Genomic DNA, 27,226 nt, shown 5'->3' with positions numbered 1-27,226 from the left:
AGCATTATGGTTAATATATTTTCAACCCAACATTGTAGGCTAACAGCATATGCCTAACACACTATGAGCTCATTCCAATTAGCACTGCCAAGGACTACAAGGAACTAGCTAGATATGAAAGAGTCTGCCCTGGAATGGAATGTTTGGATGTTCTCTAAGATTTACTAGGGAGTACACCAATAAACAATGCTTTTGCTGTGCATATTTCCTGCTTGTTAAAACTGTATATAATAAACTCTGTCTAGGCAGACAGACATATTTGGGACACCCTGCATTGACTGGTCTCTGAATACCACATCTGGAGCCCTGAACAGGGACTATAGATCTTTAAAAACAAATTAATAGGGATCATAAATCTTTAAAGACAAACAAAAGGAACCTCCCTTCGGGGGAGCAACTTTCAACATATTTATCTTCATCTGGAATACATCCCAAGGCACCTTTATTCTACGGGACCCCTCTGAGGTAAGTCTGGGTTGCAATCTTTCTCATCATCAGCAGCAGCATGTAGAGGAACTTACCTTCCTGCTACAAAAGTCAGGGCTTAAAGCACCTGTGGCAGAGATAAAGAAGCTCATAGGAGAGATAGGGAAACATTGTCCTTGGTATCCGGAGCCCGGGACACTCTGTTTACAGGACTGGGTAAAGATAGGGCATACTTTGGCAGACATTGTCTCTGATCAAATTGTGTTGCAAATGTTCCATTAGAGTCGCTAAAGAACTTCCCTGTTAAAAAGAAAAATGGGTTGGATGGTTCCTATTTCAATACTGCTCCTATCTACACTTATGATTATGCTGCTTTTGAGAATGGGCAACCCCTGGAAGAAGACCTCCAAAGATTTTCCACCAGGACCCAGGTCTTTGCCTGTCATTGGAAACCTCCACATCATGGATCTGAAGAAACCTTACCAGACAATGTTAGAGGTAACATGTTTTTATCCTTTCTGTTGCAGGGGAAAATTGCAGTATTCTGTGACTTTTCTAAGCCAGGGAAATTGAAGCTTGCTCTGACTAAAGAGAAATGCTCTTATTAAATCAAACAGCTCATTCATTCCCGACATTTAAAAGAATATCCTATTCATTCTTTTTTTTAAAATCTAAGCCCTGAATCTAGGTAGATCTCTTTTTTTATTAAAAAGTTTTACAGTACATTTTAAACGTAAATTGAACCCCCTCCTCATAAACCTGCCCTTCCCTCCCCTTCCCCCCGACTTCCCCCCACTTCCCTATAAAGCCCACCCTTCCCTCCCCCTCCCCCCGACTTCCCAGAGCTGAATACAGGGTATTGCATCTAACAAGCTTAAGCTAAAATATGCTATCTATAAATACACTTTAAATTCTATCGCACTTTAACTCCCATTAAACGTAGCTAAATAACAATGCATCTTATTAAATTCTAATATTCATATGCTAAATGAAACTTTTTAGTCCCATATTTATTCTGAATGTAATCAATCCATCTTCTCCATTCCGAAATGTATCTTTGTTGCGAGTGATCTTTCAAATATGCTGAAATTTTTGCCATTTCTGCTAGGTTCGAAACTTTTAGAGTCCACTCTTCTATAGTAGGCAGATCCTCCTTCTTCCAATATTGTGATACCAAAAGTCTTGCTGCTGTTATTAAATTCAACATCAATTTAGTTTCTATAACAGTACAATCTGTAATAATACCCAACAGAAATAACTGCGGAGAAAACCTTATCTTTTTCTTAAATATCTTCTGCATATTCCACCAAATTTTAATCCAAACAGCTTTAACTTTTTTGCAAGTCCACCATATATGATAGTACATTGCATCGTCACAACCACACCTCCAACATTTAGGTTGATAATTTGGATACATACATGCTAATTTTTTAGGATCTAAATGCCATCTATAAAACATTTTATAAAAGTTCTCTCTTAAATTTTGTGCCTGTGTAAATTTTACATTTCTTACCCAGATTTTTTCCCAAGTATCCATCGTTATTGACTCCTGAATATTCTGGGCCCATTGTATCATACAGTTTTTAACAAGTTCCGTTTCTGAATCTATTTCTAACAATGCATTGTATATCCTTCTTATATGCGCTTGACTTTGATCTGTAATTTGTTTTACCAAATTTTCATCAGTTGTTGTAATACCAATTTTCTGATCTTCTTTCCATCTAGCTTGTATCTGCCCATACTGAAACCAAGTTTGTACTATCTTTTCTTCTTTTAAAATATTAAATGGCTTTAGTTGTCATACATTCCTTTCCAATCTAAGAATTTCTTTATATGAAATCACATCATGTTTAAATCCCAAACTTATATTTTCTATCACATGTCTAGGTATTGCCCAAATTGGTATTTTATAATTTAACTTATATTGATATTTTTTCCAGACTCGCAACAGGGCGTACCTTAATATATGTGTCTTAAAAACATTATCCACCTTCTTATCATACAATAAATATGCATGCCAGCCATAGCTCTTGATAGGCATCAACACAATATATTGAAAGAGAAAATGGATAGTTTTGAGATGAGGGCTTTGAAATATATGTGACCATGTTCAGTTTAAAATAACTCCAATTTATTTTTATTCACCCCCAAAACAAATAAAAACATGGTATAATTTTCAGTAAACAACTACATAAATCCATATAAGTAATGTGTAAATACTGTACATTATATTAGAAATATGTTTCGCAAGCTGTTCATTAGGGGTAAATTTAAACAAAAATATATTTCTTTGAGAAAGGAATACAAAAATTGATTGCAGCAAAAATATATTTGGACAAGGAATAACTTTAAGATTGGTTAATTGAGGGAAACCCAAATGGATCCATTTATTTAAAGTTCAGAGGATTCGAAGAGTTTCATGAATGAAAGCAAGTGATCAAATCCCTTCTGAAAAAGATGGGTGGGTCATAAAGGGGGGCAATGCCCATGCCCACTAAAATCCAGTCACAACATTTGAAACTCACCCAATGCCTAAAACTTCCCATAATAAATCAAAACCATTGTGTATATTACTGTACTTGGGTTAATCAATAAATCAAAGATATTCATAATAATTCATTTTGTTTTTCCTTTTTAGGTCTATTTTTTAAATATTAAACAAATAAAATCCTTATTTTCCACTAATTTCCAAGTATTTTAACCAAAATTCCCCTTATCTCAACATCTCCCTTTAACCCTCCAATTAATAATATGAAATCCCCTCTAGTAAGTCAAAACCCCAATTTTTTTCAATCTTATTCTGGCTTTCTTCCTTTGCCAACTAGGCTTCCATATCAGTGTTTTTAGATAATCAAATAGATCTCCGTCTATTATTATATATGTTATTTGAAATGAAGGAAACCATTTAATTGCCAGTTTTCTGGAAGGACTATCCCATTTGTATTAGTTAAATTGTCTTCCTGTTATTCCAGTTCCCCATGCTTGCTCTGATATATTTGTCTTCCATTCAATCTATTCTTCTTCTTTCTCAAATTTCTTCTGATTTATATAGAAAGTCATTTCCATTTTTAGTGTTGTTACTTCCTTTTCTGGATTTTCCATTTTAAGGAGCTCACACATAAGCCTGCAACTCACGTGGAACCATTCCCTCTCCCACCCCGCCAGTCTGCTAAGCCAGAGAGGTTGGAGACCACTGCTCATAACCTCCTCCCTCCATCTTTTTCTGCCCTAGAATCTAATGTAGAATCTGCAGCAACGTCTTACTACTTGGCCTGTACATTTCATAAATGGTCTTTTTTCATGGATTACTGCCTTGTCGTGGTGAAGGGGCTTGCGTAATTCAATGAAGCTATGAGCTATGCCATGCAGGGCCTCCCAAGATGGAAAGGTCATAGCAGAGAGTTCTGACAAAACGTGATCCACTGGAGAAGGAAATGGCAAACCACTCCAGTATCTTTGCCATGAAAACCCTATGGACAGTACCAAAAGGCAAAACGATATGACGCTGGAAAATGAGCCCCTCAGGTCGGAAGGTGTCCAATAAGCTACTGGGGAAGAGCAGAAGGCTAGTACTAGTAGCGCCAGAAAGAATGAAGCGACTGGGCCAAAGACGAAGGGACGCTCAGCTGTGGATGTATCTGGTGGTGAAAGGAAAGTCCGATGCTGTAAAGATTTTTTCTCCATAGAAACCTGGAATGTAAGATCCATGAATCAAGGAAAGCTGGACGTGGTCAAAAAAGAGATGACAAGACTGAACATCGACATCTTAGATATCAGCGAACTAAAATGGACAGGAATGGGTGAATTTAATTCAGATGACCATCAGATATACTACTGTGGGCAAGAATCCCTCAGAAGAAATGGAGTAGCCTTCATAGTCAATAAAAGAGTAGGAAAAGCAATACTGGGATACAATCCTCAAAATGACAGAATGATCTCAGTTTGAATCCAAGGCAAACCATTCAATATCATAGTAGTCCAAGTCTATGCCCCAACCACCAGTGCTGAAAAGGAGGAAATTGACCGGTTCTATGAAGCCCTACAGCACCTTATAGAACTAACACCAAAAAAATGATGTCCTTATCATCATGGGGGATTGGAATGCTAAAGTAGGAAGCCAAAAGATAACCGGAATAACAGGCAAGTTTGGCCTTGGAGTACAAAATGAAGCAGGGCACAGGCTGATAGAATTTTGTCAAGAGAATACGATGGTCATAGCAAACACTCTTTTCCAACAACCCAAGAGACGGCTCTACACATGGACATCACCAGACGATAAACACAGAAATCAGATTGACTATATGTTCTGCAGCCAAAGATGGAGAACCTCTATACAGTCAGTAAAAACAAGACCAGGAGCTGACTGTGGCTCAGACCATGAGCTTCTCATTGCAAAGTTTAGGCTTAAACTGAAGAAAGTAGGGAAAAGCGCTAGGCCACTCAGGTATGAATTAAATCATATCCCTGTTGAATATACAGTAGAGGTGACAAATAGATTTAAGGAATTAGATCTGATAGACAGAGTACCTGAAGAACTATGGACAGAGATTCACAACATTGTACAACAGGTAGCAACCAAAACCATCCCAAAGAAAAAGAAATGCAAGAAAGCAAAATGGCTGTCTGAGGAAGCTTTGCAAATAGCTGAGGAAAGGAGGGAAGCGAAAGGCAAGGGAGAAAAAGAAAGATACGCCCAATTGAATGCAGAATTCCAGAGAATAGCTAGAAGAGATAAGAATGCCTTCTTAAATGAACAGTGCAAAGAAATAGAAGAAAACAATATTTATTTATTTATTTATTTATTTTATTAAATTTGTATAGAATAGGGAGGACCAGAGATCTTTTCAAGAAAATTGGAGAGATGAAGGGAACGTTTCATGCAAAAATGGGCATGATAAAAGACCAAAATGGCAAGAACCTAACAGAGGCAGAAGAGATTAAGAAGAGGTGGCATAATTACACAGAAGAACTATACAAAAATGAGCTTAACATCCCTGATAATCATGATGAGATGGTCACTGACCTCGAGCCAGACATCCTAGAATGTGAAGTGAAGTGGGCCTTAGAAAAGCTGAGCAACAACAAAGCTAGTGGAGGTGACAGTATTCCAGCTGAGCTATTCAAAATCTTAAAAGATTTTTCCTAAGACATTGTCGGATCACAGTCCTGTTTGGTTGGAGTTTTTTTTTTTTTGCTGAAGATGGTAGTAGAAGATCCTGGAGACTGAATGAAAATTTGTTTACAAATGAGGTGTTCTTGCAGAAATGTAGAGAACATGTGAAAGACTTTTTGTTATGAATATGCATAAAGGTACATCGATGAGAATGGTTTGGGACGCCAGTAAAGCTTATATGAGAGGGGTCTTGATTTATATGAATAATGCTTATAGGCGTAAGCAAATGCAAAAATGTATAGATCTTGAGGAAGAGATTAAATCTAAAGAGAAAGATTTTATTTTGAATCCATTGGATAATAATTTAAGGATTTCGATACATTTATTGAAAGAACAATTTAGTATGCTATTGGCTGACCAAGTAGCAACTAATTTGCATTATGCTAGACATAACACTTTTTGTAATGCTAATAAGCCTGGTAGGTGGTTGGCTTACCAATTAAGGAAAAAACAGAAGTCACGTACTATAGATAGAATAGAGTATAATGGAAAAGAAGTCTATCAACAAAAGCTGATTAAGAGGAGTTTTTTAGATTTTTACTCGAAATTATATTCTAGAGAAAATATACAAGTTTTAGATATAGATAAGTATTTACAGGAAGCCCATTTTCCGAGACTTTCAAAAGAACAACAACTTGAGATGAATTGCCTAATAACATCAGAGGAAATCTCTTTAGCTATTAAACAGTTGAAAGTGGGCAAGGCCCCGGGAACAGATGGATTAACAGCAATTTATTATAAAAGGTTGTTGGTTGAAATGATTGAACCTTTAAAGATTTTGTTTAATGAAATTCAGACTGGAGGAGCAGTTCCTCCATCTTGGAGGACAGCTTTTGTATCATGGATTCCAAAGGAGGATCAAGACCTTACTCAACCTAAAAATTATAGACCTATATCGCTTTTGAATACAGATTATAAGATTTTTGCTAAAGTATTGGCTAATAGATTAATGCAAGTTTTGAAACAATCGATTCATAGTGATCAATCGGGATTCATATCAGGAAGGTATATGAAATATAATGTAAGTCAAATTTTAAATTTGCTTGAATATTTGGACAAGAACAACCAAGTCCCTGCAGCATTGATATTTTTGGATGCAGAGAAAGCTTTTGATCAATTGAATTGGCAATTCTTATTGAGAGTTGTTGAGATGAATTTTGGAGAAGGATTTCTACATTCTATTAAAGCTATATATCAACAACAAACTGCACAAATTATAATTAATGGGGGGCTAACAGAGACGTTTAAAATTGAAAAAGGTACGAGACAGGGATTACCATTATTGTTTGTTCTAACTTTAGAGATTTTATTAATTAAAATTTGAGAGTCCTCTATGATAAAGGGAATTAAAATAAAACAGAATGATTATAGATTGAGAGCTTTTGCTGATGACTTGGTTGTGACAGTATCTCAACCGATACAGTCGGTTATAGATTTGATGGAAATTATAACTCAGTATGGTAAGGTTTCTGGGTTTAAGGTGAATAGTAATAAGACTAAGATATTATCTAAGAATATATCTATGAGTGAAAGGGAAATGTTAATTAAACTAACAGGTTTTGAAATAGTAAAAAAGGTTAACTATTTAGGAGTGTATATTGCAGCTTCAAATGTAAAATTATATAAGAATAATTATGAAACATTATGGTTGAAGGTACAAAGGGATTTAAATAATTGGAAAAAATTACAATTATCTTTACTGGGAAGAATCGCAGTTGTTAAAATGAATGTTCTGCCAAAGTTTCTCTTTTTGTTTCAAATGATACCTATATTGAAAAAGGATGCCAACCTTGATGAATGGCAGAAGGGTATTAATAAATTTATTTGGGCGGGGAAAAAACCAAGAGTTAAATTTAAGATTTTACAAGATGCTAGGGAAAGAGGGGGACTCAATGCGCCAAATTTGAAACTGTATTATGATGCGGTGGCCTTGACATGGGTTAGCGATTGGCTTAATTTAACCAATAAGAGAATACTTCATCTTGAGGGTTGGGATTTCGTATACGGGTGGCATGCATATTTGCTTTATGATAAGAAGGTGGATAGGGCTTTTAAATTTCATATTCTTAGTAGTGCCTTGTTGCGTGTCTGGAAAAAGTATTATTATAAGTTAAATTATAAAATACCGATTTGGGGAATTCCTGGACATGCGATAGAAGGTGTATCTATGGGAGTGAGTTTGAATATGTTTTCCTATAAGGAATTACTTAGATTGGAAGAGAATGATTGGCAACTTAAATCATTAGAGGAGTTAAGACAAGAAAACATAAATTACTCTTGGTTTCAATATACACAATTGAAAGCTAGGTGGAAGTTGGATCAGAAGGTTGGCATCACAATTACAGATGAAAATTTAGTAAAACAAATTAGAGATGTAAATCGTGCACATATAAAGAGGATATATAATGTTTTAATCGAACTGGACTCGGAAACGGAACTAGTTAAAGACTGTATGATAAAGTGGGCACAAAATATTCAGGAATCAATTTCGTTGGATACTTGGGAGGTAATTTGGGTTAGAAATGTTAAATTTACTCAGGCTCAAAATTTAAGAGAAAATTTTTATAAAATGTTTTATAGATGGCATCTGGATCCCAAAAAGTTGTCTAACATGCATCCTAATTTACAGTCTAAATGTTGGAGATGTGGTAGTTTAGAAGCCACCTATTTTCATATGTGGTGGACTTGTAGAAATATAAAAGCTTTTTGGATTAAAATTTGGTGGAACATTCAAAAGATTTTTAAGAGAAAGATAAAGTTTTCTCCGCAATTGTTTCTATTGGGTATTGTTCTAGATTGTGATGTTAAAGAAACCAATTTGATGTTGAATTTGATAACAGCAGCATGGTTACTGGTGGGACAATATTGGAAGAAGGATAGTTTGCCTACAATAGAAGAATGGGTGTTTAAAGTTTCGAATCTTGCAGAAATGTCTAAGATTTCTGCTTACTTGAAGGATCATTCACAAGAAAGATATATTTCAGTTTGGAGTAGATGGATAGATTATATTCAGAATAAATATGGGACTAAAAAGTTCCATTTAGCTTATGAGTAGATTTTAGAGGGATATTGTTATTAATTTTAGTGTTAGTACTTTGTATGTATTTATATTAAAGGGGAGTTAAAACACATTATGAATTTGGTTAATTTTATATTATGGATAGTTTTTAGCTAGAATATGATTGTTATAATTATACCCTGTATTTAGCTCTGGGAAGTGGGGGGGAAGGGGGTGGTTTGGGGTAGGTGGGATTTTGGGATATATTGTAAAATTTTGTTTTTGTAAAACTCTTTAATAAAAAAAAAACTTAAAAGATGATGCAGTAAAAGTGCCACACTCATTTTGCCAGCAAATTTGGAAAACTCAACAGTGGCCACAGGATTGGAAAAGATCAGTTTACATTCCAATTCCAAAGAAAGGCAGTGCCAAAAAATGTTCAAATTATTGCACCATTGCACTCATTTCTCATGCTAATAAAGTTATGCTTAAAATCCTACAAGCTAGACTCCAGCAGTATGTGGATCGAGAACTACCAGAAGAACAGGCAGGATTTAGAAGAGGTAGAGGAACTAGAGAACAAATTGCCAACATACGCTGGATCATGGAGAAAGCTAGAGAGTTCCAGAAAAACATCTACTTCTGCTTCACTGACTATGCTAAAGCCTTTGATTGTGTGGATCATAACAAACTGTGGCAAGTTCTTAAAGAGATGGAAGTACCAGAACATCTTATTTGTCTCTTGAGAAACCTATATGTGGGCCAAGAAGCAACAGTGAAAACTGGACACGGAACTACTTATTGGTTGAAAATTGGGAAAGGAGTCCGGCAAGGCTGTATACTGTCGCCCTGCCTATTTAACTTATATGCAGAGCACATCATGAGAAAGGCAGGGCTAGATGAATCAAAAGTTGGAATTAAGACTGCCGGAAGAAATATCAACAACCTAAGATATGCAGATGATACCACTCTAATGGCAGAAAGTGAAGAAGAACTAAAGAGCCTCTTGTTGTGAGTGAAAAAGGAGAGTGCAAAACTTAACATTAAGAAAACCAAGATCATGGCATCCAGCCCTTTCAATTCCTGGCAAATAGATGGGGAAGAAATGGAGGTAGTGACAGATTTTATTTTCCTGGGCTCCAAGATCACTGCAGATGGGGACTGTAGTCAAGAAATTAAAAGACGCTTGCTCATGGAGAGGAAAGCGATGGCAAATCTAGACAGCACACTAAAAAGCAGAGACATCACCCTGTCAACAAAAGTGTGTATAGTCAAGGCTATGGTCTTCCCAGTTGCAATGTATGGCAGTGAAAGTTGGACCATAAAAAAGGCTGAGTGCCAAAGAATTGAGGCCTTTGAACTATGGTGCTGGAGAAGACTCGTGCGAGTCCCTTGGACTGCAAAGCGATCAAACTAGTCAGTCCTAGAGGAGATCAACCCTGACTGCTCTTTAAAAGGCCAGATCCTGAAGCTAAAACTCAAATACTTTGGCCACCTAATGAGAAGGAAGGACTCACTGGATGTTGTGGCCCCGACCCCCGCACTTGTCCTAACCGAGGAAGAGGACTCTGAGGATGATGGGGAGGAACTGGCAAGGCCTCCCTCGCTGGGGCCCTCCTCTCTGGCAAGGCCTCCATCTCCATCTGGAGGCCGAGAGGAGCAGAATGGGAGTAGCCAGGTTGGGAGGGAGTTCGAGCAGCTGCATCATCTAGCGAAGATGATTCATGGCTAGACCCTCGAGAAAGACACAGGGCCAAGCGTTTGCAGCAACGCAGGTTGGGTAGGAGGGCCAGGGAGTAGCTGAGTCATTGAGCCACACCCCATAAGGTATAAAAGGGGGTGTGGCTGCTCTCGGAACTTTGTGACGAACAATAGTTTAAACAATTTCTCGTCACATCTTTGGAACTCTGCTTCTTGTTTGAAACCCTGGTCTGAATTCTTGGCAATGCTTCTGTACATTTGCTACTGGACTGTTTGCCTGGACATTATCTCATTCCAGCTGCAATTTGAGGTAACGAGCCTATGTTGCTGCCAAAGTCTTATCAGAAGGCAATTAACTAGAGCCTGTAGAATTAACTCTAGCTAGTCGTGCCTGCTTGTTTTGTTTGTACTCCGGGAGGGGGGAACAGATCAAGTTGTTCGTCCTCCTGACAAACAGACCATCTTTTACCTAAGATGGATCAACAACAGCAGCAGCAGCTGCAGCTACAGCAGTTGCAGCAGCTGCAGGCAGACAATCAACTCCTACAACAGCAGGTAGCCAATTGTCTGCACAACTCACTCTGCTGAATGCTCCTCCAATCCCTCTTCCCCGTCAGAAATGCCCAGTAGCAGTGCCAGATAAGTTTTCTGGACAGCCTGAGATGTTCTCGACCTTCATGGGACAGTGCCAATTGTTTATTTCTATGAGGCCAGAGGATTTCCCTGATGACCAGACTAGGGTGGGGTTTGTAATTAGCTTTCTTTCTGGCTCTGCCACCCAATGGGTCACGCCGTTGTTAACTCAGAACAGCCCTTTGTTAACCGATTACCAGGGCTTCTGGCAACACATGAGGCTCATGTATGAGGACCCCATCCGCACTCAGACTGTAGCCAGACGCATCAAAGACCTCCGGCAAGGAAAATGCCCCCTGCAGGATTATATCTCTGACTTCCGGCTGTTGTCCCAGGACTCAGCTTGGAATGAGGCGGCATTGCTGGATGCTTTCCAAGACAGGCTTTCAGATGAGCTTCAGGATGAACTGGTCTGTGTAGAGGCTCCCCCGACCCTTGATGCCCTGGTGGTCCAGTGCCTTTGCATTGATGCTCGCCTCCAACTTTGAAAGACCCGTCCAAGCATTGCCCATGCCGCCATCTGCACCTGCACATCCAAGTCCTACACCAAACGCGTCCCAGGTCGTCCCACGTTTTGTGGCATCTGCTGAGGAGCCAATGGAGCTGGGAGTGGCCAGACCTCACCTGACAGCGCAGGAGAGGACTTGGAGATGCCAAGGGGGGTTGTGTTTGTATTGTGGGGAGCCCAGACATTTCACCGCCTCCTGTCCCAGGAAGCACAGTGGGGTGCCAAAGTCTGGCCCTGGGTCTTGGGCTCAGACTGACCAGTCAGGAAATGGGGCAGGCCCGGTTTAGGGGAAACCTTAGGCCAGGCACGCACTACACCCCCACCAGGAACATCAGACATGGACTCTGGACCCCCTCGACATCTGATTTTGGACACTCGGGTCTTTTTGTCTGATCGACCGGGGGGGGGGGAAATCCAAACGCATGTGCTGGTGGATTCAGGGGTCACGACCAATTTTATGGACCAGGACTTTGCGGCCCATTTTGGTGTTCCCTTGACTCCAGTGGACCCTCTGTTGAGGATAGAGACCATTGATGGGCGGGAGCTTGTATCAGGCCCCATTAAGTCTGCCACCCAAACTTTGCACCTAGCCATTGGGGCACATGAGGAGGTGATTCAGTTTTATATCACGGCAAACCTCCATCTCCCTTTGGTCCTGGGTATGGCCTGGCTTTGGACCCACGACCCTCAGGTGACGTGGTCACAGAACACCATCTCTTTTCCGAGCCTGCAGTGTGTAGACCACGTCTGCCACACCTGTGCTAGCCAGGAAGTCTCCGCCCCTGCTGTCTCCTTGCCTCCTGACCTGGTGGACTTCACGGATGTGTTCAGCGAGAAGGAGGAGAACTGTTTGCCCCCACACTGGTCCTACGATTGCCCCGCGAACCTTCTGCCCAATGCGCCACTGCCAGTGGGACGCCTGTACCCAATGTCGGAGCCCGAGTTGGTTGCTTTGCAGGACTTTTTGGACAAGAACCTGGCCAGGGGGTTCATTCAGCCTTCATCGTCCCCAATCTCATCCCCAGTCCTCTTCGTTAAGAAGAAGACGGGGGATCTACATTTGTGTTGCGATTACCGTCGACTGAACGCCATCATGGTGCGGAATTGGTACCCCCTGCCGCTCATCCCGGATCTGATGGAGAGGCTGCGTGAGGCAACCATCTTCACCAAGCTCGATCTCTGAGGGGCCTATAATCTGGTACAGATGCGAAAGGGGGATGAATGGAAGACGGCGTTTGGCATCCAATACAGTCATTTTGAATATACCGTTATGCTGTTTGGGCTGACCAATGCCCCTGCAGTCTTCCAACATCTGATGAACAATGTTATTTGGGACATGTTGGACAGGTTTGTGGTGGTCTACTTTGACGACATCTTAATATACTCCCGGTCCAGGAAAAGCCATCTGCAGAACATCTGCCTCATCTTGCAGTGCCTTCGGGAGCATCAACTCTATGTGAACCTGGAGAAATACCTTTTCTTCCAGACTTCCATAGAGTTCCTTAGCCACATCATCTCTCCTGAAGGCATCGCCATGGACCCGCGTAAGGTGGAGGCCTTGTGTAGTTGGGAACCCCTGTGTCGAGTGAAGGATATCCAGCGCCTTCTGGAGTTTGCCAACTATTACCAGACCTTTATCCCGGGCTTCACTACGCTGACAGTTCCACTAACCTAGCTCCTGAAGAAGAAGGTCACGTTCTGGTGGAGTTCCCCGCAGAAACAGGTGTTTGAGGTCCTCAAGAAGGCTTTCATCACGGAACCCGTCCTTAGGGTCTCCTCAGGGTGCCATCGGCCAGACAATGTCGGCTGGCGACCCCCAGGGGGAGGGCCTTCTCTGTTGGAGTGCCTGCCCTTTGGAATCAGCTCCCCCGAGAACTTCGGATGGCCCCAGATCTCTGGTCCTTTCGTCGCGACCTAAAGACATACTGTACCTTTTCCAACTGGCCAACCTGGACTGAAGACGGGGGTTTTAATATTGCTTTATTTTATTGGTTTTAGTAAATAATGGGGCTTTGTAAATTTAATTTTTTTTAATATTTGTATTTATTGTTTTTATTGTTGGTTTATTGTTGTTAGCTGCCCTGGGTCCTTCAGGAGATAGGGCGGCATATAAGTCCCATAATTAAATTAAATTAAATTAGGCACCCCAATCCGAATCGTCCCTTTGTCGTGGAGATGGATGCATCTGACATGGCTCTTGGGGAGGTGTTGTTACAGGCCCCGGTGGATGGCGGCACTCTTTTTCCCTGCACTTACTATTTGCGGAAACTCAATCCTTCCAAGCGCAATTACACCATCTGGGGAAAAGAGTTGCTGGCTATCAAGGCCACGTTTGAGGCTTGGCGGCATCATGTTGAGGGGGCCTGACACCAGGTGGAGGTCCGGACGGACCATCAGAACCTAGAATACCTGAAAACAGCCAGAAAGTTGAACCAGCGGCAGATCCGGTGGTCTTTGTTTTTCGCCCGGTTCAACTTTCGTGTGATCTACATCCCCAGCGGTCACAACCAGAGGGTAGATGCCCTGTCCCGCAAGCCGGAGTACCTCCGCACCAAGGACCCACTGCCCCCATGGATGGTGCTTCCAGCAGAATCCTTGGCCGCAGTCCATGAGCTGGTGGACTTGCGGGCTCAGGTGCATCAGGCACAGCGCCTGGTCGACTGGTTGCAACAGAGGAAGGCCAAGGTTGGTCCCACGTTCCCGTGGACTTTGGAGGAGGGTTTGCTGAGATATCGGGGGTGACTCTATGTACTCCAAACCCTTGTGATGACACAGTGTCATGACAACCCTGTGGCAGGGCACTTTGGGTTTTTCAAGACCCTCAGTTTGGTGACGCGGACCTTTTGGTGGCCTCGGGTATGGCATGATGTACATGCATATGTGACGTCCTGCGTGCCGTGCCGACAAGCAAAGGCCGCCACGGGCACAACTCCTGGCCTCCTCCAACCCCTGCCGACACCAGAGAGACCATGGGGAGCAATCTCCATGGACTTCTTAACAGACTTGCTGCTGTCCTCAGGGTTTACCACCGTCCTAGTAGTGGTTGGCATGTTAACCAAAATGGCACACTTTATTCCATGTCATAGGCTGCCAACAGCCCGGACGACTGCCTGGTTGTTCCTGCAGCATGTCTTCCATCTCCACAGCTTGCCAGACAGGGTAGTGTCAGATCATGGTGTGCAATTCACAGCACAATTTTGGAAAAGCCTGATGGCCGCGTTGGAGGTGAAGGTGTGCTTGTCATCGGCACACCATCCTGAGACTGATGGGGGGATGGAGAAGGTAATTGGCATCCTGGAGCAGTACCTGCGCTGTTTCGTGAACCAACAGCAGGACAACTGGGCCGATTACCTCTCCCTAGCGGGGGTTGCCTTTAACAACTCCCAACACACCTCCACCCAGACCACCCCATTCTATGCCAACGTGGGGTACCATCCATGGCTCTTCCCTCTGGCTCCCTCAGATTCCCCGGTTCCCGAGACCTAGGACTTTCTGTCAGAGTTGCATGCAGTCCAACAATTGGTATGTCACCAATTGATCTGGGCCAAGGAGGACTATAAACGGTTCGCCGACTGCTCCCAACAGGCAATGCCACCGCTGGCGGTCAGAGATTGAGTGTGGTTATCCACGAGGCATCTCCCGACTGACCGACCGGTAAAGAAACTTGATCATCGATACATCGGCCCATTCCCGATCGAAGTGGTGATCAACCCTGTGGCCTACCGGTTTACTCTGCCACGCTCCATGTGGATCCACCTGGTCTTCCACTGATCCTTGCTGGTCCCCGAAGCCCCTTCGTGTTCCCTTCAACTCCCGACGGTTCCTGCTCCACTGCCTACACCCGACCAGGACGGATAAACAGAGTATGAGGTGGCCAGTATTCGGGACTCCCATTGGCTTAAAGGGCGTTTTCAATATTTGGTTGAGTGGAAAGTGTGCGGGCCTGAGGACTTCTCCTGGGTCGACACTTCCACAGTTTGTACCCCCAACCTCATGCAGGCATTTCATGAACAATTCCCATCTCGACCCAATCCTGACCGTCAGACCCAGGGAAAGGGCCCTGCAGTGGGGGATGGTGTTGTGGCCCCAACCCCTGCGCCTGTCCTAACTGAGGAAGAGGACACTGAGGATGATGGGGAGGAACTGGCCTCCCTCGCTGGGGCCCTCCTCTCTGGCAAGGCCTCCATCTCCATCTGGAGGCCGAGAGGAGCAGAATGGGAGTAGCCAGGTTGGGAGGGAGTTCGAGCAGCTGCAGCAGTCTAGCGAAGATGATTCATGGCTAGATCCTCGAGAAAGATGCAGGGCCAAGATTTTGCAGCCACGCAGGTTGGGTAGGAGGGCCAGGGAGTAGCTGAGTCATTGAGCCACACTCCATAAGGTATAAAAGGGGGTGTGGCTGCTCTCAGAACTTTGTGACGAGCAATAGTTTAAATAATTTCTGGTCACATCTTTGGAACTCTGCTTCTTGTTTGAAACCCTGGTCTGAATTCTTGGCAATGCTTCTGTACATTTGCTACTGGACTGTTTGCCTGGACATTAACACATTCCAGCTGCAATTTGAGGTAACGAGCCTATGTTGCTGCCAAAGCCTTATCAGAAGGCAATTAACTAAAGCCTGTAGAATTAACTCTTGCTAGTTTTTTTATTTTATTTTTTTATTTTTTAATCCCATTTATATCCCGCCCTTCTCACGGTGCCTTACAATTTAAAGCACAAAGCAATGTGCTTAGCAATAGCCTTCATTCTATTTATATGCCTGCTTATTAGGGCTTTCGTGCCCCCCCCAGCGGCATTATTACAAAGTCAGCTTATTGCCCCCAACAATCTGGGTCCTCATTTTACCTACCTCGGAAGGATGGAAGGCTGAGTCAACCTTGAGCCTGGTGGGATGCGAACCTGCACGAATTGCAGGCAGCTGGTGTTACTTAAGGAGGGATTAGCCCACTGCTCCACCAAGCAGTTGTGCCTGCTTGTTTTGTTTCTACTCCGGGAGGGGGGAACAGAACACTGGAGAAGAGCCTAATGCTGGGAAAGATTGAGGGCAAGAGAAGAAGGGGACAACAGAGAATGAGGTGGCTGGATGGAGTCACTGAAGCAGTAGGCGTGAGCTTAAATGGACTCCAGAAGATGGTAGAGGACAGGAAGGCCTGGAGGAACGTTGTCCATAGGGTCGTGATGGGTCGGACACGACTTCGCAGCTAACAACAACAACAAAGTCTTACTACTTGGCCTGTACATTTCATAAATGGTCTTTTTTCTTAGGTAAATATTTTTTATTATTGTGCATGTGTATTTCAATCTGCAAAATGTACATATTCTCATCGTGATTTATAAAGGGTCACTTTTTTTGACCATAGCTCTCTCTCTCTCCCTTTCTTTGTTCCAGCTATCCAAACAGTATGGACCTGTGTTCAAAATCCAACTGGGAGTCCAGAAAATAGTGGTGCTAACGGGATATGAGACCATAAAGGAAGCTCTGGTGAATAACGCTGATGTGTTTGCTGAGAGGGCCCGCGTCCCCATATTTGAGGATTTTTCAAAGGGTTTTGGTGAGGACCTTCATTCCATGTCCATACAGTTTGGAAACATATAACTGTATAATGGACCATTTGTAACAAAGTTATCACAGGATCAGTAGAAATTAGATATGACTGAAGCTAGTTTTTAATTTATAAATAACTCAGCTTGTTCCAAAATAATAAGTGAAAGAGGTATAAGGGAACACAGGGAAAAAGGAAAGTTTTTAAAAAAATAATAATAATAACTGTGGATAGAAACTAAAAAAGAAAAAACCATGTCAGAAATTAAATATAGGAAGCAACTACAGAAAAACAGTATAGTATAGCTCTTGCTAAAATTTAGTGCTATTAATTAGATAATTGTATATTCTGGAATAAACAATACCACAGGGTGTTGTTTTTTTTAATAAAAGATGATATATTGCTTTGCTTTCTTTAAAAAGTCACTAGCCAGTTCTCTGCATAGAGATGGTCTTTGTAATTATTCTGTTAATTGAGACCATAAATATCTTCCTCAAATTCTTCCTCTAATGATTATCAGGATATTTTTTGAGCAGAATTACTTGGGTCTCTTCCATGAATGGCTTAGATCAGTGTTTCCAAACACACAACAACAACAACAACAACAACAACAACAATGTTGGAAGGAATCTTGGAGGTCATCTAGTCCAACCCCTTGCTCAGGCAGGAAACCTTATACCATTTCAGACAAATGGCTGTCCAGTCTCTTCTTAAAAACTTCCAGTGTTGGAGCATTCACAGCTTCTGGAGGCAGGTTGTTCCACTGTTTAATTGTTCTAAATGTCAGGAAGTTTCTCCTTAGTTCTAGGTTGCTTTTCTCCTTGATTAGTGTCCATCCATTGCTTCTTGTCCTGCCTTCAGGAGTTTGGAGAATCGCTTGACTCCCTCTTCTTTGTGGCAGGCCCTGAGATATTGGAACACTGCTATCATGTCACCCCTCACCCTTCTCTTCGTTAAACTACACATATCCAATTCCAGCAACTGTTCCCTATATGTTTTAGCCTCCAGTTTCCTAATCATCTTTGTTGCTCTACTCTGTACTCTTTCCAGACTCTCAATATCCTTTTTACATTGTGGTGACCAAAACTGGATGCAGTATTCCAGGTGTGGCCTTACCAAGGCATTGTAAAATGGTATTAATACGTCACGTGATCTTGATTCTATCCCTCTTTTAATGAAGCCTAGCACTGTGTTGGCTTTTTTGGGAGCTGCAGCACACTACTGGCTCATATTTAAGTGATTGTCCACTAGGACTCGGAGATCCCTCTCACAGTTGAGCAAGGTACCCCCTATACCCGTGGTGGTGAACCTATGGCATGCGTGCCATGGGTGGCACACAGAACCCTCTCTGTGGGCATGCACACCATCATCCTAATCCTTTATAAAACCTTTTTGGTTTAGGCCTCTACAGCCATGTGCAAAAACAAAAAAAGGTTGAATCAATCAATTTCATCTTTTTGCGGGGAAAAAAAAGATCTTGCAAAGTTGGAATTGATTGATTGAACTTTTTAGTCCCACCTAGTCTGCCGTTACCACCGCAGCCATGCCTACCCAATGGGCCACGCCCACCCAATGGGCCACACCCACCCGGCACCCGACGATTAATAAGTGGGTTTTGGGTTGCAGTTTGGGCACTCGGTCTCTAAAAGATTTGCCTATAGTATACCTGTACATTTGGTTTTTCTTGCCTAAATGTAGAACCTTACTTTTTTCACCATTGAATTTCATTTTGTTAGATAGCGCCCAGTGTTCAAGTCTGTCCAGATCCTCCTGTATCTTAAGCCTGTCTTCTGGAGTGTTGGCTATTCCTGCCAGCTTGGTGTCATCTGCAGATTTGATGAGTTCCCCATCTATCCCCTCATCCAAATCGTTGATGAAGATGTTGAAGAGCACTGGGCCCAGAACAGAGCCCTGGGGCACCCCACTACACACTTCCTTCCATGTAGATGCAGTTCCATTGAGGAACACACGCTGAGTACAGCTGGTCAGCCAGCTATGAATCCATCTGGTGGTGATGCTGTCTAACCCACATTTTTCTATTCATTAAGACATATGGATTTCAACTTACAGAATTGGATGGGGAATTCTGGGAGTTGAAGTACAGACATTTTTAAGATAGAAAAATTGGAAAACTTAACTGAATGTTTAAGAAATGTTCCTTGGGTTGGAAGAGCCAATGGATTACCTGTAGAGAGTAGCTCTCTTCAGAATCAGTTGAAATTTTGAATACTCTTTGTTTTTTCAGGAGTAGCTTTTTCCCATGGTGAGAACTGGAAAGTGATGAGGCGATTTATGTTAACCACATTACGGGACTATGGGATGGGTAAGAAGTCTATGGAAAGCACAATAGCTGAAGAGTGCAGTTTCCTGATAAAGAAGTTTGAATCATATAAAGGTGAGTTGGTGTTTCTTCTTGGGCTAAAGAGTTTATCTATCTTATGTTATCTTGAAGGGGTTGAGGTTTCTTCATGACCTATTCCAGACTTGCAGAACTGTTGTTCTGTTTAAATAGATTTTATTGAAGGGCTTTTACAATGCTAAAAGGTAATAAAAACTCAAATCAGAAAAAAAAACTATAAAATAGAGGAAACAGAAAGTGCAAATAGGAGAGAGAAAAGGATGAGAGAGAGAGAGAGAGAGAGAGAGAGAGAGAGAGAGAGAGAGAGAGAGAGAGAGAGAGAGAAGAACTTTAAAAAGAAAAGAAAAGAGAGATAGAAAAAAAAGATTATTTAAAAAAGACTCATGATTTTTCTTGCAACAAATACAGGAAAGTTAATGGAGTCCCACTCCCTATGAGATTACCTCTTCCCATAACTACTCATCCTTATCCATTCACAAATACAAAACTCATTGTGATTTCTGTCCAAATGTCATCAAATCATCCATAAAGATTTCCAGAATTTTATTTTAAAAACCCATATTTTAACTCTGATTAGAGAAGCCAACTGATGCTAGAATCAAGGTGGTGAAAATATAAGGTTAGTACGTAGTTATGATAATTTTATATTATATTAACATTTTGATGAAATTCTACATTTGATGTATAGGAACACCATTTGAATTCAGAGGAATTATGACTGCAGCTGTTGCCAATATCACAGTATCCATTTTAGTTGGGAAGCGATATGACTTTGAAGATCCAGGTTTTATGAAATTACTGAACTTGGCAACAGAAAATGCCAGGCTTTTGGGAAGCCCCTCAGTGCAGGTAATGATTATCCATCTGAAAAGTTCATTTAGTGTGTAGGCACAGCAGTGTGCATTTTTCAGCATTCATTGCAAAATCCAGAATCTAATGTCTAATATCAAAAAAGTTTGGGATGATTCAAAATATATATTTAAAAGTGACACAATATTTCCATCATTATTCCACTCGAGTATCCAAATATGTATGGATGTATGTCATATTTATATCTATATCAAATGGTTTTTGCAGTGGGAACTTGATGCAACTCTGTTTCCATTTTCCAGTCAATTTACAGAAGATATGTAAGAAAGGCTAGAATCTAATTCAAATGTGTTTCAATCACTAAGAACAACTAGATGAGAATTATACATGTTAATGAGAGCAACACAATATTAACTAGAACTGTTTATGACAGAACCTCCAAAATTCTCCACCAAATTTGTGGTGGAAAAAATTCCTGTATACTGCATATTGCAAGCCCTATGTTTAAGGAAACTAAAAGGAAGTCAATTTCTGAATTGTAATTGGTCTATATTATTATCTATATATATAAACAGATATCATTTGACTCTGTAAAATCACTTAGAGAGGGCTGTAAAGCGCTGTGAAGCGGTATATACTGTAAGTGTAAGTGCTATTGCTTTTGCTATTTGTAAGTCTATCCAAAATGATATTCTAGGTATGCGTCTTCTTTGTTATCTCTGTTATTTTGTATGTTTCAGCTGTATAACATGTTTCCCATACTTGGCTTCCTTTTTGGCACTTATAAGAAAGCCCTGAAGAATGGAAGGGGATTGAATGCTTTTGTCAAGGAAAACTTCATCCAATGTCTCAATAATCTGGATGAAAATAACCCAAGAAACTTTATTGATTCATATCTTGTACAACAGAAAAAGGTAATATAATGTGCAGAAATGGCAGCTTGAAGTTTTCCATCACATTTTGCAAATGGAAGTACCCACAATTGGCAACAATCCTTATTATAGGGGGGGAAAAAACAAGCCTAGCATATTCGCAATGATCTCCAATTATTTATTTTGCCTTCAGTACTGTAATGTTGAAAGGTTTTTTTGTATTATACTCACTAACCAGCATTATTATGGTCACTAATCACATTTAGCCTAATTTCAAAGCACTTGAAAATCCTAGAATAATAATAACCCAGAATCTGTTTATATATTTCTTGTAAATTATAATGTTATGAACCCCATAATGAATTCTGCCTCTGCATTGATATCAATAATGAAGAATTTGTTTGTAATTCTTACAAGTTGGCACACATTTCAGGAACATTATATTTAATTATGATGTTGTTTTGTTTGTTAGAAAATTTGCACAAAAAAGAGATAGCTGCACATAAAAAGAGTATTATTGGGGTAGTTATATCAATTGCATGGAAAGTAATATACAATATTTCAGGAAAAAAATATGTTCAAAGACTTACAATTAACAGCTACATATTTTCAAAGGGTTTCTGTAAAAATTTTTATTTAAAACACAATAAATAAATTGTGAATATATTAAACATTGGCCAGATTTAGATTAATCCAACATCATTAACTGAGAGATGCAGGCTTTTGTACATGGCGTTTCATTTCTTTAGGAAATGTCACTGGAGATGGACAATATTCAGGTGATGTATTCTTGGCAAGATTTCAGAAGTGGTTTGCACTTCCTGCTTACTAAACCTGAGAGAGAATGACTGGCCAAGGTCACCCAGCTGGTTTCATGCCTAACGGAAGACTAGAATTCACCGTCTCCCAGCTTCAAGCCGAATGCCTTCATCAGTACACTAAATAGGCTCTCTACTTACATATACATCAATTTAGTTACTTACACAAATACAATCCAGCTACAGAAATTGATACACTCACTCACTTACTCACACTCACTCACTCACTCACTCATACACACACTCACACACAGAGGCATTGAGAGAAAGCATAGAATTAATCTCTTCCAATGATGGTTATGAAACTGAAGATTTTTTTAAAAAAAACCCTCAGAGGTGTGTGGAATTGTAACCTCCTGAATAATAACTTTCATGTGGATCATTATTTATAAAATGTATAGCAATCCCAAAGGAGAGATGACAGTATCAAAAAGGTTTTTACCAGAACATTTTAGAACCTGTGTTGAGAATGTCAACTTTGTGGAGTCATGTGAAGATTCTGTCAATAGGTAATATCCATTATAACTTAAGGACGAGCAGACAAGATTACCCATTGGTATTAAGGTCTAAACCTTGGCTGATAGAGGGTTCGACAGCAAACAAAAGTCATTGCAAAACCAGACTGATCTGGGTTTGGAACATTTTCAGAATGGTTGGAAAAAATCTGGTAAAGTCAGAACATTTTGGACTCAAAATGGACTACTTCAGGCTTAAAACATTTTGCATGCTAATAGTGCATTTAAATACCTTTTGGACAAGGCAGATTTCCACTGAGGAAGAGTGGAAATTTGGCTTTTTAAAAAATATCTGGACAGAACATTGCTGATTTGCTTCGGTGCAACTAGAGATTGCTTTAGAGAAGACTGCACATACTTTGTAATGTGTCCAGGAGTGCACCATTTTAAAACCAATTTTAAAACCAGTTCTTTCTTTTAACTCTAGGAAAGGAAGATCCAGAACAATGGATATTTCAACCATAAAAATCTAAAAGAATCTGTGACAAATCTATTCATTGCTGGTGTGGAAACAACTTCAACCACTCTATTTTGGGCCTTTACGCTAATGATGAAGTACCCTTTAATTCAGAGTAAGTGCTTTACAATTTGACAGCTTTATTACTTTAGTATCTTGATTCCAGGTATGCAGTGTTAGATGTGGAGTAATTAACATAAGTGACAGTGACTTTGCATAATATCTGAGTGAAAGAGGGGGAAAAAGGCAAAGAATTCCATTTCCAATTTTGTGTACTGACTTAAATCATGCAGAAGCACAAATGAAACATCTGCCTTAAAGCAATTTGTTTTTTCCCCATCCCTCTCTATGCTCCAGAGCATGTTTTGGAAGCCAAATCCAAAGCATGGTGTAGCTGTAGAATTTAGTGAGTACATACTGTTAGTTACTGGACAACTATGATGGTGCAAGACATTGGAGTCTATTATATTACTTACAATACGCAAAACCCAGTAAGACCAACAGAGACTCCAGGCAGGGAACAATAAAGTCATATCCACATAAACACAAACCAGAATTATTCAAATCCCCATGAAACAATAACAATTCTCACAATGGCTTAATCTACCTTAGATGGCTTAATCTACCTTATAATCTCAATGCCTGCTGAAACAGGACTACTTTTCTCCTGGCCAGCTCAGACTCAGAAGATGAAGAGGTGTTACAGGAGGGACAAAGCCTGAGGGGATTCAGCAAACCTTTTTTCTTTTTGAAAACCATTTTAGCAATGAAATAAGATTTATCTTTGTGTCTGTGATTTTCTTAGGCTGAGTTAGGACAGCTTTGGCTATTTTATGAAGTGTCAATACTGTAGGCTAGGCTGCATTTGTAGCTCCAAAGGAGATTCTTCCATACTGAGTCGGGTCTGCCATTCAGAAGGCCTGCTACCTGGTTCACCCTCCAGGCACCTATTCAAGAGGGGAACCAGCAACAGAATGTCTCTTCACAACCAAACTGGATGGTCAGGTTAAATTGTGACACAATGTTGTCTGATATATCACAGACAAGTCAAACTCAAGGCCTGTGGGCCAGATCCGGCCTTTGATGTCTTTAGATCTGGCCTGCAAGCAGATTAGTAAGGAGGAAGTATGAGTATTTACCTCCTTGCTTCTTCAGGTGTCTTGTTAGTGGCAGCAGCACTCACAGAGGATGGGTAGTGGGAGTCTGTCCATTGCATGGAACCCTGCGGCAGTGGTAACCACAAGGGTGGGTAGGCATGGGTCTATGACTGCTCACAGTGGCCAGGTGGGCGTGGCTGGGTAGGTCTTGCCAGGTAGGTGCATCTGGCTGGGCCCCATTGACTTGGGATGGCTAGGTTGGCACAGAACAAATCATACTGTCTAAATTGATGTGGGGACAACTCGGTGCCCCAGAAGCTCCTCACATCACCAAACTGCTGGCAGCCAAGCATCCCTGCTCTAGTCCCTTGCTTCAGGGTGGGGTCCTAACAGCTAAATAGAGTTGAGTGTTTATTGGCTGGATGCCCTTCCTGATGCCTACACAGAGTTTGCAGCAGATATTTTTTCTTTGCGCCCTGATAGAGAAACATCTGTCACTGTCTAGAATTGAAATCTCAACATTCGAGAGTGGGAGGCATATTCACCTCTAAGCAGTGGTGGGATTCAAATATGTGAACAACTAGTTCTCTGTGTGGATGCTGCTTCCAGAAGTCCATTCTGGGCTTGGGCAACAAAAAATTAGCTACTGGTTCTGCCGAAGTGGTGCGAACCGGCTGAATCCCACCACCGCCTCTAGGCCACTACATTGATCGATCTGATATATCACAGTATTATGTGTAAAAAGCACAGGGATCATATGTACAATTAAAGCTTCTGTCTTATGTTTCTCTGCATGCATTGTCATGCTGATTTGGACATTTTTTTCCCTTGGCTTTTCTACAGAATCAGGGAGGAGAGCGGGGAGAATGGAATGTGTGTTGCAGCTGTGGAGCTGCAAGATTATCCACTGTTTGTTTTGGAAACTGAAGATTTTTTCTCATAATAATAATTGTCTGGAGCTTAATTGGGTAATGTGACCTGTGCTGTCAGGTGGAAAAAGGAGTTGCTATACTTTTAATATACTGCTTTCGCACCAATTTAATCAGAGCTGGCTTTTGCATTCATCAGTGCCAGTATGCTATGCTCAATAAAGCCTGGCAGTGCAGATTGCAATGTCTCAGGTGTGCTTGCTTTGTTGGGATCATCCGCTGGAACTATGACATATATATTCTTTAATCTGAACTAGTGAATGCACTGTTCCTCCTCAGTGCATTTCCTGCCATTGCAATTTTATATTTCCAAAAGTTAACACCCTATCCAACACATTGCACTTATCTTTATCATTGTTTATTATCTCAGAAAAGGTCCAAGAAGAAATAATAAATGTTGTTGGATATGCTCAGCCAAGAGCTGAACACCGAACAAAAATGCCATACACAGATGCTGTAGTCCATGAAGTTCAACGATATGCTGATGTCGTTCCATTAAACTTGCCACATGCAACTACAATGGATGTTAATTTTAAGGGCTACTTCATTCCAAAGGTGATTGTATTTGTACTGTTCAAACAATCTTCAAAAGTTTTCATAAATCACTTGCTACAGACTCTGTTCATTTTAGGAATATAGTAATCTGCCATATTTGATTTTATTCAAACTCTATGGAGGCACAAGCCTCCATACAGATAGAGCCAAGTATACATTGTGTGTGTAGGAGAGTTATATTAATCTATGGTAGCCAAAAAAATCAGAGTTTATACCACCATAATGATCAAATAGGAATGCAAGCTATTCTTAAGAATAATTAAGTGACGATGTTTCTCATAGATCCTAATACATTCTCATAGAATACTGTATTTATTGACCCTTTTTGTTCTGCCATCTACATGCAACATATGTGAATCTGCTGTGTTAGGACTCCTTTATCTATGGAGAATAAGGACAGGAATAAAGACTATGAAGTCTTAATATTTCCTTGGATTAAGAAGCTTTCTATTGCATATGGAGAAGAACTATGGAACTATGAAGATGGGTTGTTTTTTTTTGCTTGCAGTATAACAGAAAAGCCTTTCATAAGTCATTTTATAGTCGCATAAATGGAAACAAAGACCCAAAGAAGTTCAACAATTCAAAAATCTCTCTATACCAGGGGTGTCAAACTTGCCATGTCACGTGACGTGTTGCGACATATCGTGACTTTTTCCCCATTGCTGGAGCTGGGGTGGGCGCGGTTTCAGCATGATGCATCTGGTCCATGGGCCGGCAGTTTGACACCCCTGCTCTATACAATCTAGAGTAGGTGACTGGGCAGATTAGTGCCTTGTGTACCACACTGGAGATTTTAGGATTATAGAATAACTTGGTGCATTATGTATGACCTTGATTCTTAAATTACCCATTTCTTTCAATTTTAGGGCACCCATTTGATTCCCTTGCTGACTTCTGTGCTCCATGATGAATCTCAGTGGGAGAAACCTCACGAATTCTACCCTGAACATTTTCTCAGCAGTGAAGGAAAATTTGTAAAAAGAGATGCATTCTTGCCTTTCTCTGCAGGTAGCAGCTTATTTTAAATGATATTAAAATGATATCCAGCTTTTCTCCTTGATTAAAATCTCCCAAACTGGGTAGAAGAAGTAAAAGTTAATCATCAATAGTTTTTTAGCTGTTATTCTTGTCCAATTCCCTGCTAACTTAGAAGTTCCCTATGAGGAAGGTGATAATAATAGTAATAACAATAATTTATTAAATTTATATGCTCACAGTTTAGAAAGAAATATAGCCATAGGCATTAAAGGGTCCAGCTGTACTTATGAACATCTCTACTTTCAGTTTTATTGGTAGGGCATCCTAAGAATATATATATTTTAAATAAATCATGACTCTGGGAAACAGAAATATTTATTCCTGCTGTTTCAGCTCTGTAATGGGATTCATGATATGCTTCAGTTTTGCAGACCAGTTATAGGAGTATTTTAAATGGCTGTATATCAGTCTTTCAGAATTTGCATTATTCTTTGATATCATAACTCAATATAATATTGCTACATTCCAACCTCTCTTTTTAAGTTGGATTTGTTATTCTGAATTTTACAGTGAACTCTCAGACCAATATGTCATGAGAAGGTGAAATAAAATACTATTAACAAAACTAATAAATACAAATCCTCTGTTCTCTATTCCTTGTTACAGGTCGGAGATTATGTCCAGGTGAGACCCTTGCCAAAACAGAGTTATTCATGTTCTTTACTAGTCTTCTGCAGAGATTCACCTTCCAGCCACCTCCTGGATTGTCAAAAGAAGACCTGGACATGACCCGTGCAGTTGGGTTTACAACACCTCCCAAGACTTACATGTTACGTGCTGTACCATGTTTCTAA

At 40.7% G+C, this 27,226-nt stretch overlaps 1 protein-coding gene across 1 annotated transcript; it reads left to right on the top strand.

The window, feature by feature from the left end:
* Positions 1 to 807: 807 nt before the first annotated feature.
* Positions 808 to 27,226, top strand: LOC308676840 (cytochrome P450 2K6-like; the record flags this gene model as incomplete). The annotated part of the gene is made up of 9 exons (XM_081342875.1): positions 808 to 924; positions 16,826 to 16,988; positions 19,225 to 19,374; positions 20,027 to 20,187; positions 20,889 to 21,062; positions 22,781 to 22,925; positions 25,207 to 25,391; positions 26,261 to 26,402; positions 27,039 to 27,226. 9 exons carry the CDS (start codon positions 808 to 810, stop codon positions 27,224 to 27,226), a joined length of 1,425 nt encoding a protein of 474 aa, XP_081199001.1.

Source organism: Vipera berus (genome assembly GCF_964194415.1).
Source record: "Vipera berus genome assembly, chromosome: 1".
Lineage (NCBI taxonomy): Eukaryota > Metazoa > Chordata > Lepidosauria > Squamata > Viperidae > Vipera > Vipera berus.
This window is presented reverse-complemented; position numbering and strand designations above follow the sequence as displayed.